Source organism: Rhamphochromis longiceps, linkage group LG14 (genome assembly GCF_057381845.1).
Source record: "Rhamphochromis longiceps isolate RC_006_pf linkage group LG14, R_longiceps_female_GT1.1, whole genome shotgun sequence".
NCBI lineage: Eukaryota > Metazoa > Chordata > Actinopteri > Cichliformes > Cichlidae > Rhamphochromis > Rhamphochromis longiceps.
In genome coordinates this window covers 23,231,377-23,243,530 of record NC_140570.1, presented here as the reverse complement: position 1 = coordinate 23,243,530, position 12,154 = coordinate 23,231,377, and the positions used below count along the sequence as shown (strand labels likewise).

Genomic DNA, 12,154 nt, shown 5'->3' with positions numbered 1-12,154 from the left:
TTTCATGCTAGGTTTAAGAAACAGAGCCTCTAGGGAGGACATTTGAGTGACATGTTTTGCTTTTGTCTTCGTAGTCAGGGCAGAAAAAGAAGATTTCCAAGGTTACTTCACAGAGCAAACAAAAGGCACAACTGTCACAAAAGATCTGCTTCTGAAAAATGAAAACACAACTGGTCATGGCACAGAAGCAATGCCTACAAAGAAGACACATCAACATACTGCAATGGCATTGACTGCCAAGTTTCCAGAGGCGGTCTTGCTTGACACCAGACTGACAAAACCTTATAAGAAAAGTCTAATAACAAAGGCGTCAGCTTTAATTTCCCTACCAAGCTCAAAGCATTTTGTCTCCAGAAATGGGAATAGCTCTCTCATATTAAAGAGAGAGCCGTCGGCTATGAGGATTGACACTGAATCAGAAAAACTATTGATCTCTAATTATGAAAAGATCTCATCATCTTCTGCGCAATCTGCAATAGAATTAATGATGAATGACACCTCTGACCCAGAGGGCAATTTGACTGCAGAGGCAGTGAAAGCCCCTCCTTGGTTTCACACTCTTCTTGATTACAGGAATCAAAGAAACACTAACTCTGTTAAGCTCACATCTGCTGATGGATCCCTGAGACCTCCAGCGCTATCTGCATCTCATTCTCGTGTAATTGATAACCTGGATGCAGCACGTAATGACAGCAGTGACAAACAGTCTCAAGGCAAGGAAACCACAAACCCGAGAAGAGACCTGTATGGCTTGGGCACAGTGCAATCCATCTTTCAGAATGCTACAGCAGAAGATTCACCGAGAGGAAGCACAATAACAAACTTGTGTTTGACCTGCCTGAAAGATCAAAGGCCAAGCTCCACCGGGAAAGCTGCACTGTCAACTCATGGCTCCCCTGACAACAGTAAACTTACAGCCTCATTAACCAGTTTATATCAACAGTCAGCTCGAGTGCAAGAAGAAATGTTAAACAGAGACGTCAGTCATGCAAACCTCACCAAGCACTCCAGTTTCAGCGAGGGAGGAAGTTTACCTTACGATCAGACTTTCCTTTCTTTTTCCATCAGTAACACTCAGAGTCATACTCAAAGCGTTTTGAATGATTCCCCAAACATTTTTTTTTCATCAGCTCCAGAAGCGGTTGCGTTTCACACACGACCTCTTGCTGAGGTGTCGTCAGAAACAAAAGAAGACACCAAGAAGCAATTGAGGCATACCTATCCTAGTGAAGCTTCTGTCAAAGAGAGACCCGTCTCAACATCTACAACATTTTCTCACTCATCAAAATCCTTTTATATTGCAAGGAAACCAGTAGAAAGTGGAGAAAAAGAGCTGTATGAAAAAAAAGTAAGCACTGGGGTCCCGCAGTCAGACCTGATATATTTCAGTAAGAATAACAAAACAGCTTACCACAGTGTCTCAACAAACTTAAAACGTTTCATTCAAAGACAGTCTTTGGACATCAGCAGTGGGCCGGTAAGCAATATGCCTGTTATTAGTTCAGCTCCCCACAGCACTCACATAAGTGTTCTTACAGAGGGTAGTGATCACAGCACTGCATCTCATCCAGCAGTAAGAATGAGCTCGATTGAAGCTCACAGTGCAGCAACACCCTTCAGCGGGAGTAGGCCAACCGCTTTGCCAGTCGAAAATCCTGAGTCTCACTTTCAGACAGGAAGAGTGGATTCTTTGATCTCTCTTCTGAGACTCCAAACACCAGCTAAACCAAGCTTTCAGACCAAAGGACCCATACTGACATTATTACCAAAGGATTCTGCCATAAAGCTTGCATCTGCAACCACAAAGACACACTTGACAGATAAACAAGATCCTCTGACATTTAACGCTGTACACAGCATTGTTAAACATTCTTCTGTTGATCCCCCAGGGCCAATGAATAAACCAGTTATAAGAGAACCACAAACTACAACCACCGCAACAACAGAAGTTTTGCCCAGGAAGTTGTTTCTCTCAGAGTTGAGTCAGGACTTTGGTGATGACATGCCCGTGTTGACACTACCAACACTATCAAGCAAATCTCTTTCTGAGAAACTGACAATAAGTAAATTTTCAGGGACTCAGTCTAAACTCATCCAGGTAGGAACTTATGATGTAGCTAGAGGGAAGAATGTAGCATCAACTCGTCAGTCTTATTCAACATATAGTGGGGATTTAATCAGAGAGTCACTAAGAGATAATGATACAAAATCAAGAGATGAAAATGAACAGGTGTTGTATGCAGTTGTAGAAAATGGGAACAAGACAGAAAACGATGAGGAGATGAACGCAATAATAAAGTTGCAGGAAGGAGAGAAAAACAGGAAAGACACAACTTTGAACTATCAAAGAGAAAAATTTAAAGAGAGCAGAGAAGAAGAACAAGAAAAAATAATCAATACCAGAGCTAAGACAAATCAAAATGTAGACAGGGAAGGGGAAGAAATGGCAGCGCAAACCGCCAACATGAGTAGGGAAAAAGGTGAAATGACCAATGGAGAGGAGGGTGTAACCTTGAGACAAAACCTGGATCAAAGCAAAGGGCAAATCAGTGATGAAGAAGGAGCTGAAAGAGACAGTGTGACTAAAATATATGAAGAGAATTTCCTAAAAGTTGCAGCTGAAAAGCAGAGTGAGTCTTTAAAAAGGGAAGAAGCAGAGGATAGAAGTGAGAAAACGCCAGAGGGGAAAGAAGACAATAAATGTGTTGGGGAAACTGGGAAAAAGGACATGACAAATGTTCCCTTTGGACCCCCTACTAATTCGAAAGAATTTAACAGAGATAAAGAACACGTTGTTGAGAACCTGTCTCCCTGCCCCAGTTTGATTAAACAGCTGGGAACCACTGAGAACAAGGGCATTCATCTGGGAGAAAATGCTACAGCAATTGTGGAAATCACAAATAAATCATTTACCTATAAAGTGACAAAAAATCACAGAACAACAAGTCAGAGCCCCATCCAATCGAAAACAACATCTCTTCCCAAAGAGCCATACACACAGACTAGATCTCATCTCTCTCCCCCCAAGGACGTTTTTCCAAAACATGAAGTTACGTCATCACTCGCTAAAGAAAGTGCCCGGAACGAAGTTGTTGAAGCTACATTTGGACATCACACTTTAAAGTTTGGGGACGTATTAAAGCCATCGGTTTCCCCAAACAGCAGTGCAGCTAAATTCACTCACCCTTTACTAAAGACTATCAGCAATATGTTGTCACTCACCACCCATCGATTGACAACCGCAGCTGGATTCCCGAGAGCTGAGCCCCACTTTACAGTAAATAGTTCTACTCCCAATATATCAATTATTTACGACATCCCAGATCAGACGCATAAATTTAGTGCTTCAGTTTCAAAGGCCAATTCAATTTTACATACCGCAAATGAGAGCGAGCAAGCAGAATACATTATAGCATCAGTGAATCCCGGTCCACACCAGAAGATGTATAATCACTCATCTACTAGGCCACCCACAGCCACAGCCTTGTCATCCGAGGCCCCCATCTCCATAGGCCAGTTGCAGCCTCGCCAAGCGCAGCCTGTCCCTCAGATCAGCGAGTCCTCCTCCTCCCCCTCTTTTGACATGACTTCAGGCCAGCCATGCTCATTTAAACTGTCAGAGCAGACAGCCCATCCAGATGCTCTGCATACCTCTGTTGATGGTAACGAGCAGAGATCTGTGCATACCCTAACGGCATCATCGAGTCCTAAAGCGGAAAACGATCAATTTCCCCATACCAACATGTCACCGCTGCTAAATCTCAGCCTGTTTGGAGGTGACATTTTACCTGGCACCTATAGGCTGACAGGTCTAACCGGATCAGCGGTTAGCCCTGTCTTACTAAACTTACTTAGGGCCAATTCCAACACTCAACATGCGAATGGTGAAAGTGACCGTGTCAAGTCTTTGTTAGGGACTGCTGATGAGACAAATCAAATCAAGGAGAACGATAATGCACGAACAATGGTGACCTTGAAAGTGAAACATTTAGAGCTGGTCACAGAGCAAATATCAGAGATGAGACTTGAAAAGAACAGTTTACCTTTTATTACACCAATGACCGGCAGCAATAAAGATAACATAGATGAACTTAATTCTTTGTCTATAATGCAGGCTGATAAACCAGCAATGAAAATGATTCATGAGAATGACCTGATCAGTGTAAATGGCGAAAATGAAGCAAACAGCACTGTGACAGTTCCCATCAAGTCTGTCATGCTTGCGGTTCATTCTGGGCCCAGGACTGAGCAGGCTATGGACGACAATTTTGTGTATGATTTTGGAACACCTGCCTTTAGCACACATGTGGCACCATCTGGCACCTCTCCAGATGTTGAGTCAGAAGGTTGGCCTGAAATGCCTAAAATCCAGCATGATGATGTGACTAAAATGTCTGTTTCTGATGTGAAGCATCATGCAGAAAAAACACCCGGAAAGCAAAACAATTCAGTGAGCAACAGTGCTCTCCCTGCTGCACATATTACTTTCAGAAATGATATCATTATCCTCAGTAAATCCACACACCAGACTGACGACCAGCTAATTACTTCTTCCTTTCAAATGATAACAGCAGTAACTGATGATTCCGTGTCCCTGGCTCCAACTCCTACCATAGGTGGGGTTACTGTGTCCAAAGAAGATCACGAATCACTGCTGATGGCTAGTGAGAGTGTGCCAGTTGTGGAAAACTCATCTCGCGCTGCTGCTGAGCACATAGAGCACTCGAATCGTCATACTGAGTCTTTGTCATTGATAGGGCGTCCCATAACTCCTACTACTGGCAAACCCACCCCTGCTGTGAAAAGACAACACACAACAGAAACACACAGTGCCGAGCTGCCTGAGGATAAAATTTCTGTACGGACTATTGAACAGAGTCAGCATGCTGCTCCTGCTGTATTTGTAATAACACATAATATTAATGACCCAGAGAAGGACATCCAAAGAGACTTGCTGCAGACATCCCACAGAGCTGAAGGTTTGCATGGTCCAACATCTACCATGCTTAGAAAAATGGAATATTCATTAATTAAAGACATCAAAACAGCTCTGACTACAAAGAGTGCTTTTGAAGCCAAACAATCTCTACTTGAGAAAATTTCTGCAGCATATACGCAGGACAGAACAGAGCAGCCTGACAGGCAGACCTCGCATGAAAAGACTTCAATAAGTCAATTGATATCTGGATTTATGGCAGATTCTGCACCAACTACAAGGATCTCGCCCACAGACATTATTAATAAAAGCAGCTGTAGGACTATCGGCTGTGCTCGGTCAACCAAGACGACTGAAACAACAACTGGACCAGGTGAAATTGATCATAGTCAGAAAATGTATAAAACACAGGGTGCAGTCACAGAAAGAGATCATTTCAGAGACGAGGACACTGCTGGCGCAAAACCAGAAAATGGCAATTGCAGCTCTGACTGTCTTGTAGCTGGAAAGGCTACACCGCAGGCCGCTGACCTTGAATATGCAACGCTTTCAGCATTCATCAGTATCGGTGAATCCGATCACGGCGTTGATGAAACGATGTCAGAAAAGGCCAGGAGTGTGGCAGCTAAAGCTGTTCATTTGGAGAGGCACTGGACACCTGAGAGGCCCCACTTTGTAAGGAAAACAACACAAAGACGCTTTCACAGAGAGACCTCGAAGGCTCAGGAGGTTCCTGCTAAAGAGGTCACTTTATCTGAACCTGAAGCAGCTCTTCTGCAGACCAAAATAAAGGCTACTGAGCTGACGGTGCTCTCTGAAAAAAACACAAAAACACAATTAAACCGAGGAGCAGGCAATGTCGAGGTACTTGAAGCGCAAAATGCCACCAGGTTAGTGAGTGCCGCGGCTAAAGAAGAGTCTGGGCGCAGCCTGTTACTGCCAGAGTCTGAGTCAGAGCTGCCAAAGCTGAAGCGCAGGGGAAGGACCTCATCACATCTGTATCTCTCTGGGTAATGCTACTATTTATAATTAGTTAACACATACTGGAGATTTTGAATGATTGAAATATTGACTAGAAATGATCCCATGACTTTTACGTTTTTTTTCTTCCTAATTTGTGAAAAGAAGTCAGGAACCACAGTTGGCAAACAGACTAGGATGCCATTTTATTTATTTATTTCTGCAGTCAATGAATGTTTATAGCACAATTAGGAATTTTAGCTGAGCAAAATAACTTAGACATAACTACTACTACCCTTCACAACTGTGAAAACTCTGAGGTGGGAAGAGTTTTCAGAGCTGTATTTGTTCAACCTGAGATACTCATGTGACTGCAAGTCCTAAAGCTGATTTCTATACTAAATCAAAATAGATGTAAACGAATGTCTACATTGAGAAATCAATCACAAAATAAGATGTATGTTTATGTGTGTATGTTTAGCAGTAACATAAAGTATGTAATATGCAGTACTTTACACAATAACATTTTTGGTGCCGCCCTTCTTTAAAGATATTTATGATGTAAATATGTTAAGATTCATGTTGCAAATACACCAATTTGTTGGTAGTATAACAGAAGTTTCAGAGGATCTGTGTGGCAGTGGAAACTACACAGCAGAAATGAGTCTTGACCTTGGGAGAGGTGTAGAGCCTGGCGATGCTGTACCTGCCCAGGGGAACCTCAGAGTGGTTATCAACCTAAAGACAAACAACAGTCAGATAAACCTCGGGGTCACCTCCTGTTGCCTGTCTCCAACCATCCAGCCAGACCTTGCAAACTCTACCTGCTGTCTTTTCTCCAGGTAAACAGGAAAGCCGGAAATAAGCGTTTGTGTTCTTTTCCAACTCTTGTGTTCCGGCAATCCCCCACCACAATGAATTGGATAAACTGTCAAGAAAATGGATGGATGGATAGAATTCTGATGTCTTTGATAACATCAGTGTTTGTTGACTTCTTGTAATAAGGTTATTAGGCAGTCTCATTCAAACTTTGGATTAAATATAAGTTTAAATGTTCAATTTTTCCAAATCTCTGACCTGGTGATGGGGGAATAAAATAATTAAAAAAATTCAGGTATCACATTTTTACCAGGTAACACTTATCCACACGGCCCAGGGTTGTTATTATACGTAGGGCTAGACTGTCACTGCTTAAAAGAATGTTTATTTTTATTTATTTATTTATTTTACCAGATAAACAGTTTTACTATAACTTACATCAATCCAGGAAGCTGCAGGTCCATTTCTAAGAGTTAAATATTCTAGATAAAAAGAAGGCTGTTGTAGGTTGATGGTGTTATCTCTCTGAGCCAGGATCAGTCAGATAGATGGAAATTGGGTGCACTCCACACATATGGAGAAGCAGCAATATACTGTAAATAGACAACCTGTAAAATATCAAAGTCTGAGTGACTGTTAAACTTAAAAAAATGTTTACACCAGTGATGTGCAGTTTTTTTTTTCAAATGTATTTCTCCTGAGTGAAATGAAGAAAAAAAAACAGTAAATCATTTTAAATTACCTTGAAATAATAACCTCAATAACTCCTAAAGAGCTGAGGAAATGCTTAAAAAATCAGCACACTGGTGAATATATTCTGGACGCTAAATCAGAATTTATAGCAAAACTTATTAACATTACATACCATAACTACCAATCTTACAACACCCTAAAACAAAAACTGACATTTACCTAATATGATTTATTGTTTTTTTAAGTGTTCAGCTCAGTCCAATCCAAAATATTGACACAAAAAGGGTGCACTGTTTATTGATTACTGCAGCTTCCATGGCATGTGGCAGGATTTTCTCACTTTAACCGCTTTTCCTTAAACATTCCGCTATTTCTTTTAAAGAAAAAAAAATCCACTAAGGTTATACTCTGCATTTGTTTTGGTGCCTCAGGTTAGCAGCAGAACCAGCAGGGATCACACTACTGCCCACTGCCTTGTCAACGAGTGCCAGCTTCACCATCAGTCTCTTCCAAATGATTAATTACTCAGTAGTGTACCTACACTGCGATCTGAGTGTCTGCCTGAGGAACCACTCTGACTGTGAAAGGGTAAGATTGCAGTGGGTGCACAGCGTAATGATGTGAGAGAATGAAAGAGCAAGCGACTGAAGGTAATTTAAATTTTGTGACACGGAAAACATGGAGACAGACTAGAAGTGAGCGGGCTCCTTTAAATTGGTTGGGTACAAGAGCAAAGAGAGACGGTAAATGAAAATTATTTGAAAGCATAGGCATACATAATTTTTCAGAATCAAAGTTAAAAGAATCCTTTGGTACAACTAATGCAACATGCCATTGCTAATACTAATAAGTATTTTATACATCTCACTCTTTAGCAAGATTACAAAGACCGGAGTCAAACCCCAGGAATCAAACACACAGCCTGGAACCCTGGTCACGTGATTATAGACACACTATAGGTTAGATGAGGTCTTCACAAAGTTAGAGAATAGCACTAGACAAGCAGCTCTAATACCAACCCCTATATCCTGCTGTTTTGGGAATGAGGGCTCTGATTTAATGAGAAAAGGGGAATCATCTGACAAGTGCATGTTAGAGGGCGGAGGTGAAAGAGAGGAAAAACTCCAGAGACTCATTTTGATGTCTGGCTTTGAAGAGCACTTCCACAGCTCCCACAGCAGCTGTGATTCTAGTATTGCTAAGTTCTCAGCCATTTTTCTTTTGTTTTTTCCTGGGGATATATGATAGACGATAAAAGCTCCATCTTATAGAGCAGTAAAACACTTTGAGAGTTTGAGCTTTGACACAAATTGTACTGCATTATCTGCAACTTTCTTTGTCCACATCTATTGCTCCTTCCCCCCTCTTGTTGTGACAAATTGTGTTTCTTCTTTGCACTTGATGTGAGACTATGCATTCTGGTGAAGCACATCAGCTACAGAAAAGCTATACATTGCATTGCAAAAACCCAGTTTGAGCTGCTCTAAATCAGAATGGGATGCCTAGATTAAATGAAAGCTGTTCCTTACAAGCTCAAATCCATATTTGCAGCTCTTTATTTGAAATAAATACTTCTGCTCATGCTCTTTTTATTCAACTAAAAAAAAAAACTGGCAGGAAAGAAATCAGGTTTTTCCAAAATATTTATCAGAGGAGTGATTTGTTTGTGTTGGTTTCGTGCACATTTCTTTCTGTTTATCATCACAGACAGAAAGAACAACCATCCATCACCCAAACAGATAATAACCTGTTAGCTATTTCACCAGTTTCCAAACTTAATTGTTTTATATCTCCTCGTCTTTTTGTAGCAGTGCCTTCAGAAGAGGCGTGCACTTCCCTCAGAGGGCTCGCAAACTTTTGCCACCAATCTGAAAAATCGCATATCCTTTGGACCCATGTTGAAACAAGTGAAGAACTCTACCTTTCCAGAGGAGATAGGTAATTATTAGCTGGTCCTTACACAAAAATGATGATCTGAGATAACAGAGCATGCACGGCAGATGATGTGACAGGAAATTAGATATTCTCCTCATGAGTGCGTCATATAAAGCTACACGATGAAAGTAAAAGAGATTAGAATAGAATAGAATAGAATAGAATAGAATAGAATTCAACTTTATTGTCATTGCACATGCACAGGTACAGGGCAACGAAATGCAGTTTGCATCCATCCAGAAGTGCTTTAGTGATATAGATATATTACAATATATATTAGCAATAATATAGATATGTGAGTATATTACAGAAATGGGTCTATTATGGTATGTTATAATGTACACGGTATGAAGTATGTTGTGAATATTCTATAACTATAAGTATGTACAGGCTGTAGTGAGTACAAGCTATGTACAGGATATGAACAGGATATAAATATGAAAAACTATACAGAATATGAAATAAATAACTTTACAGAATCTGGGATATACAGCTATACAGAAATGGGAACTATGCAAGTTGTAAACAGTTGTAGGATTAAAGATTATCGAATGTACAGAATGATTATTTACACAGAGCTATACAGTAGTGCAGTTAAGATAAGTGAGATATAATTCCTACAGAGGCTATATTAGGGAACACTGCACAAACAAGTCATGGCTGTGACTTTTACGGTCTGTTTGTTTGTGTTTTTATCAGAACCATCAGAACTGGACTTGGCTCTGGTCATAGTCAGCCTGGTGGTTGGCTCCTCGCTTGTCACAGTGATGCTGCTGCTGGTGTGGCTGGCCTACCGTAAACGGGGTGACTGGCTGCTCCGCTCGGCGGCTCCGCCACGAGCCTGCTGCGGCTGTCTTCACCCAGGAGGTGACTTGATCCTTCCGTGACCAAGGAAGGACCGTCGCCTTTTACACTGATCAAGTCTTTACCAAAATAGCTGCAGACAATTACATTAGTCAACAGACAGTGGAGCAGTCAATCATATTAACCACAGAGCAGAGGCGGCCAGCTGCATCGGCTGGTATAGGCTAGACTACACAATGAGGAGCAATCCAATTCACACCGCCTTTCGCAGGTGACACAGCTGTTGCAGTCTAATTTTGTACTTAACCATGAGCAGTCGATTATCATTCACAAATAAAAAAAAAAACACCTTGAGCCCTTTGTTTTATCCCCAGGGGCAAGAAATCAGCATGCTTTGTTTCCCACTTTGAGAATAATGGCTTGTGAATAACTGTTTCATACACGATAATGTATGCATTTGTGTCTTGTTACCTATATCGAGTCTTTGTGGTAGAAGCTCATTTATTATTGCAAGAGAACATACAACAGCCCTGAAATGTTGCTTCTGTATCTATACACTGTAATATGATGTGGCTAATAATATGAAATAGTGGGAAAAAAATATCAGAATATGTATCAGTGCTGATTTACTTTTAATCTGTGTCTAAAGAAGAATTTTTTCCTGATCTCAATCTCTAATCTGAATCCTTAATAAGTACAATGAAGCAAAATACAAATGGGAAAATCCTTTCTAGCAGTATTCCTAACATAATATTCCATGATCCATTTTATGTGCACCAGTAAAGTTTTTTTGGGGAACATTGTTAGCGCTGTTTCTTTCTCTTTCCTCATTTTGAATGTAGGTGCACTGCTGTGCAGGGAGTTCAACACTGACTTCCAATGAAGGATGATGACCTTCAGGGTTTTTAGTGGGAGCAAAAACAGACATGAAATTCAGGGGCAGTATTTGAATGATAAGATTCCATCAGCATAGAGTTCAGCTCAAGGTGTTCAAGACTCCCTCCCTCTGCGCGGACCGGTACCAGTCCGAGGCCCGGGGGTTGGGGACCGCTGGTTTATAGGAGAATCTAAAACTGTGCACTTTTATTTTGTATTTCTATCTATTAACATTCTCAGTGTTACTGTTAAAAGTATAAACTCAGACTTCATAGTTATAGAAATCTAAAATTTCTCTAACTTGTATTCATAAACATTGCAAGGTGCCCAGAACACAGTGTCTTGAATGACGTTTTATCTGATGTCTGGATTTCCTGGCATTAATGGAAGCCCTCACTGCTGCTAAATATGTCAGTCAGACTTCAGGAAAAATACGATGGTAATCTCCCTGTGACCATGACATGACCTATGTCATGTTGCAACTATGCCACTATTTGTGGACAAAATATAAATTTCCAATTCTAATCTATGAAGATCTGATTTGACGGATTCAGTGTAAAAGTTAATGGGAATATCTGTTTCATGTGTGACGCACATGAAACAGGGGAGGCAGCTAGGTGAGTGTCCGAGAGAGTCAAGGAGTGAGTAGCCAAGATGTACAACATTTTTCCTGTCCGGAGGATTGTTGCAGGCAGGAGAGCAGACAAGTAAGAAACATGAAGACTGAGTTGACCAGCACTGGAAGACATGGTGAGAGACAGGTGAGTATTGAACCTAGAGCGTGGATACTGAAGATGCAGGGAGAAAATCATGTTAAAATAACATGAGGAGGAACATGAACATTAAGCAATATTATATGAGCTGATTTCCCACCGTGAGGTAGCAGACCATCTGGCGAAGAGTGGAGGCTAGAGCTGGTCTTCAAATCCTGGCCGGTGATTGATGATGATGATGATCATAATGATAATTATAATAAGTCCCTCCCTGCTACATTTAGTGTTTGTGCTTTTTCCTTCGCAACCCAGTTTTGTCATCTCCTTTCTGGAGCCTGTCCTGTAAATCTGAATCGCAACCTACCTGAAGAATATTTCAAACACCTCCAGCTACTCTCGCCTGCTTCAATCAGTCACT

The 12,154-nt window shown here is 41.1% G+C and overlaps 1 protein-coding gene across 1 annotated transcript; it reads left to right on the top strand.

Annotated features, from left to right (window-relative positions):
• The first annotated feature begins 88 nt into the window (after nt 1–88).
• Nucleotides 89–10,230, top strand: LOC146654056 (uncharacterized). Its single transcript, XM_085380232.1, has 5 exons — nt 89–5,946; nt 6,505–6,738; nt 7,840–7,996; nt 9,217–9,346; nt 10,043–10,230. The coding sequence occupies exons 1-5, from the start codon at nt 191–193 to the stop codon at nt 10,228–10,230; spliced, it is 6,465 nt and encodes a 2,154-aa protein (XP_085236358.1). The 5' UTR covers nt 89–190.
• The last annotated feature ends 1,924 nt before the right edge of the window (nt 10,231–12,154 follow it).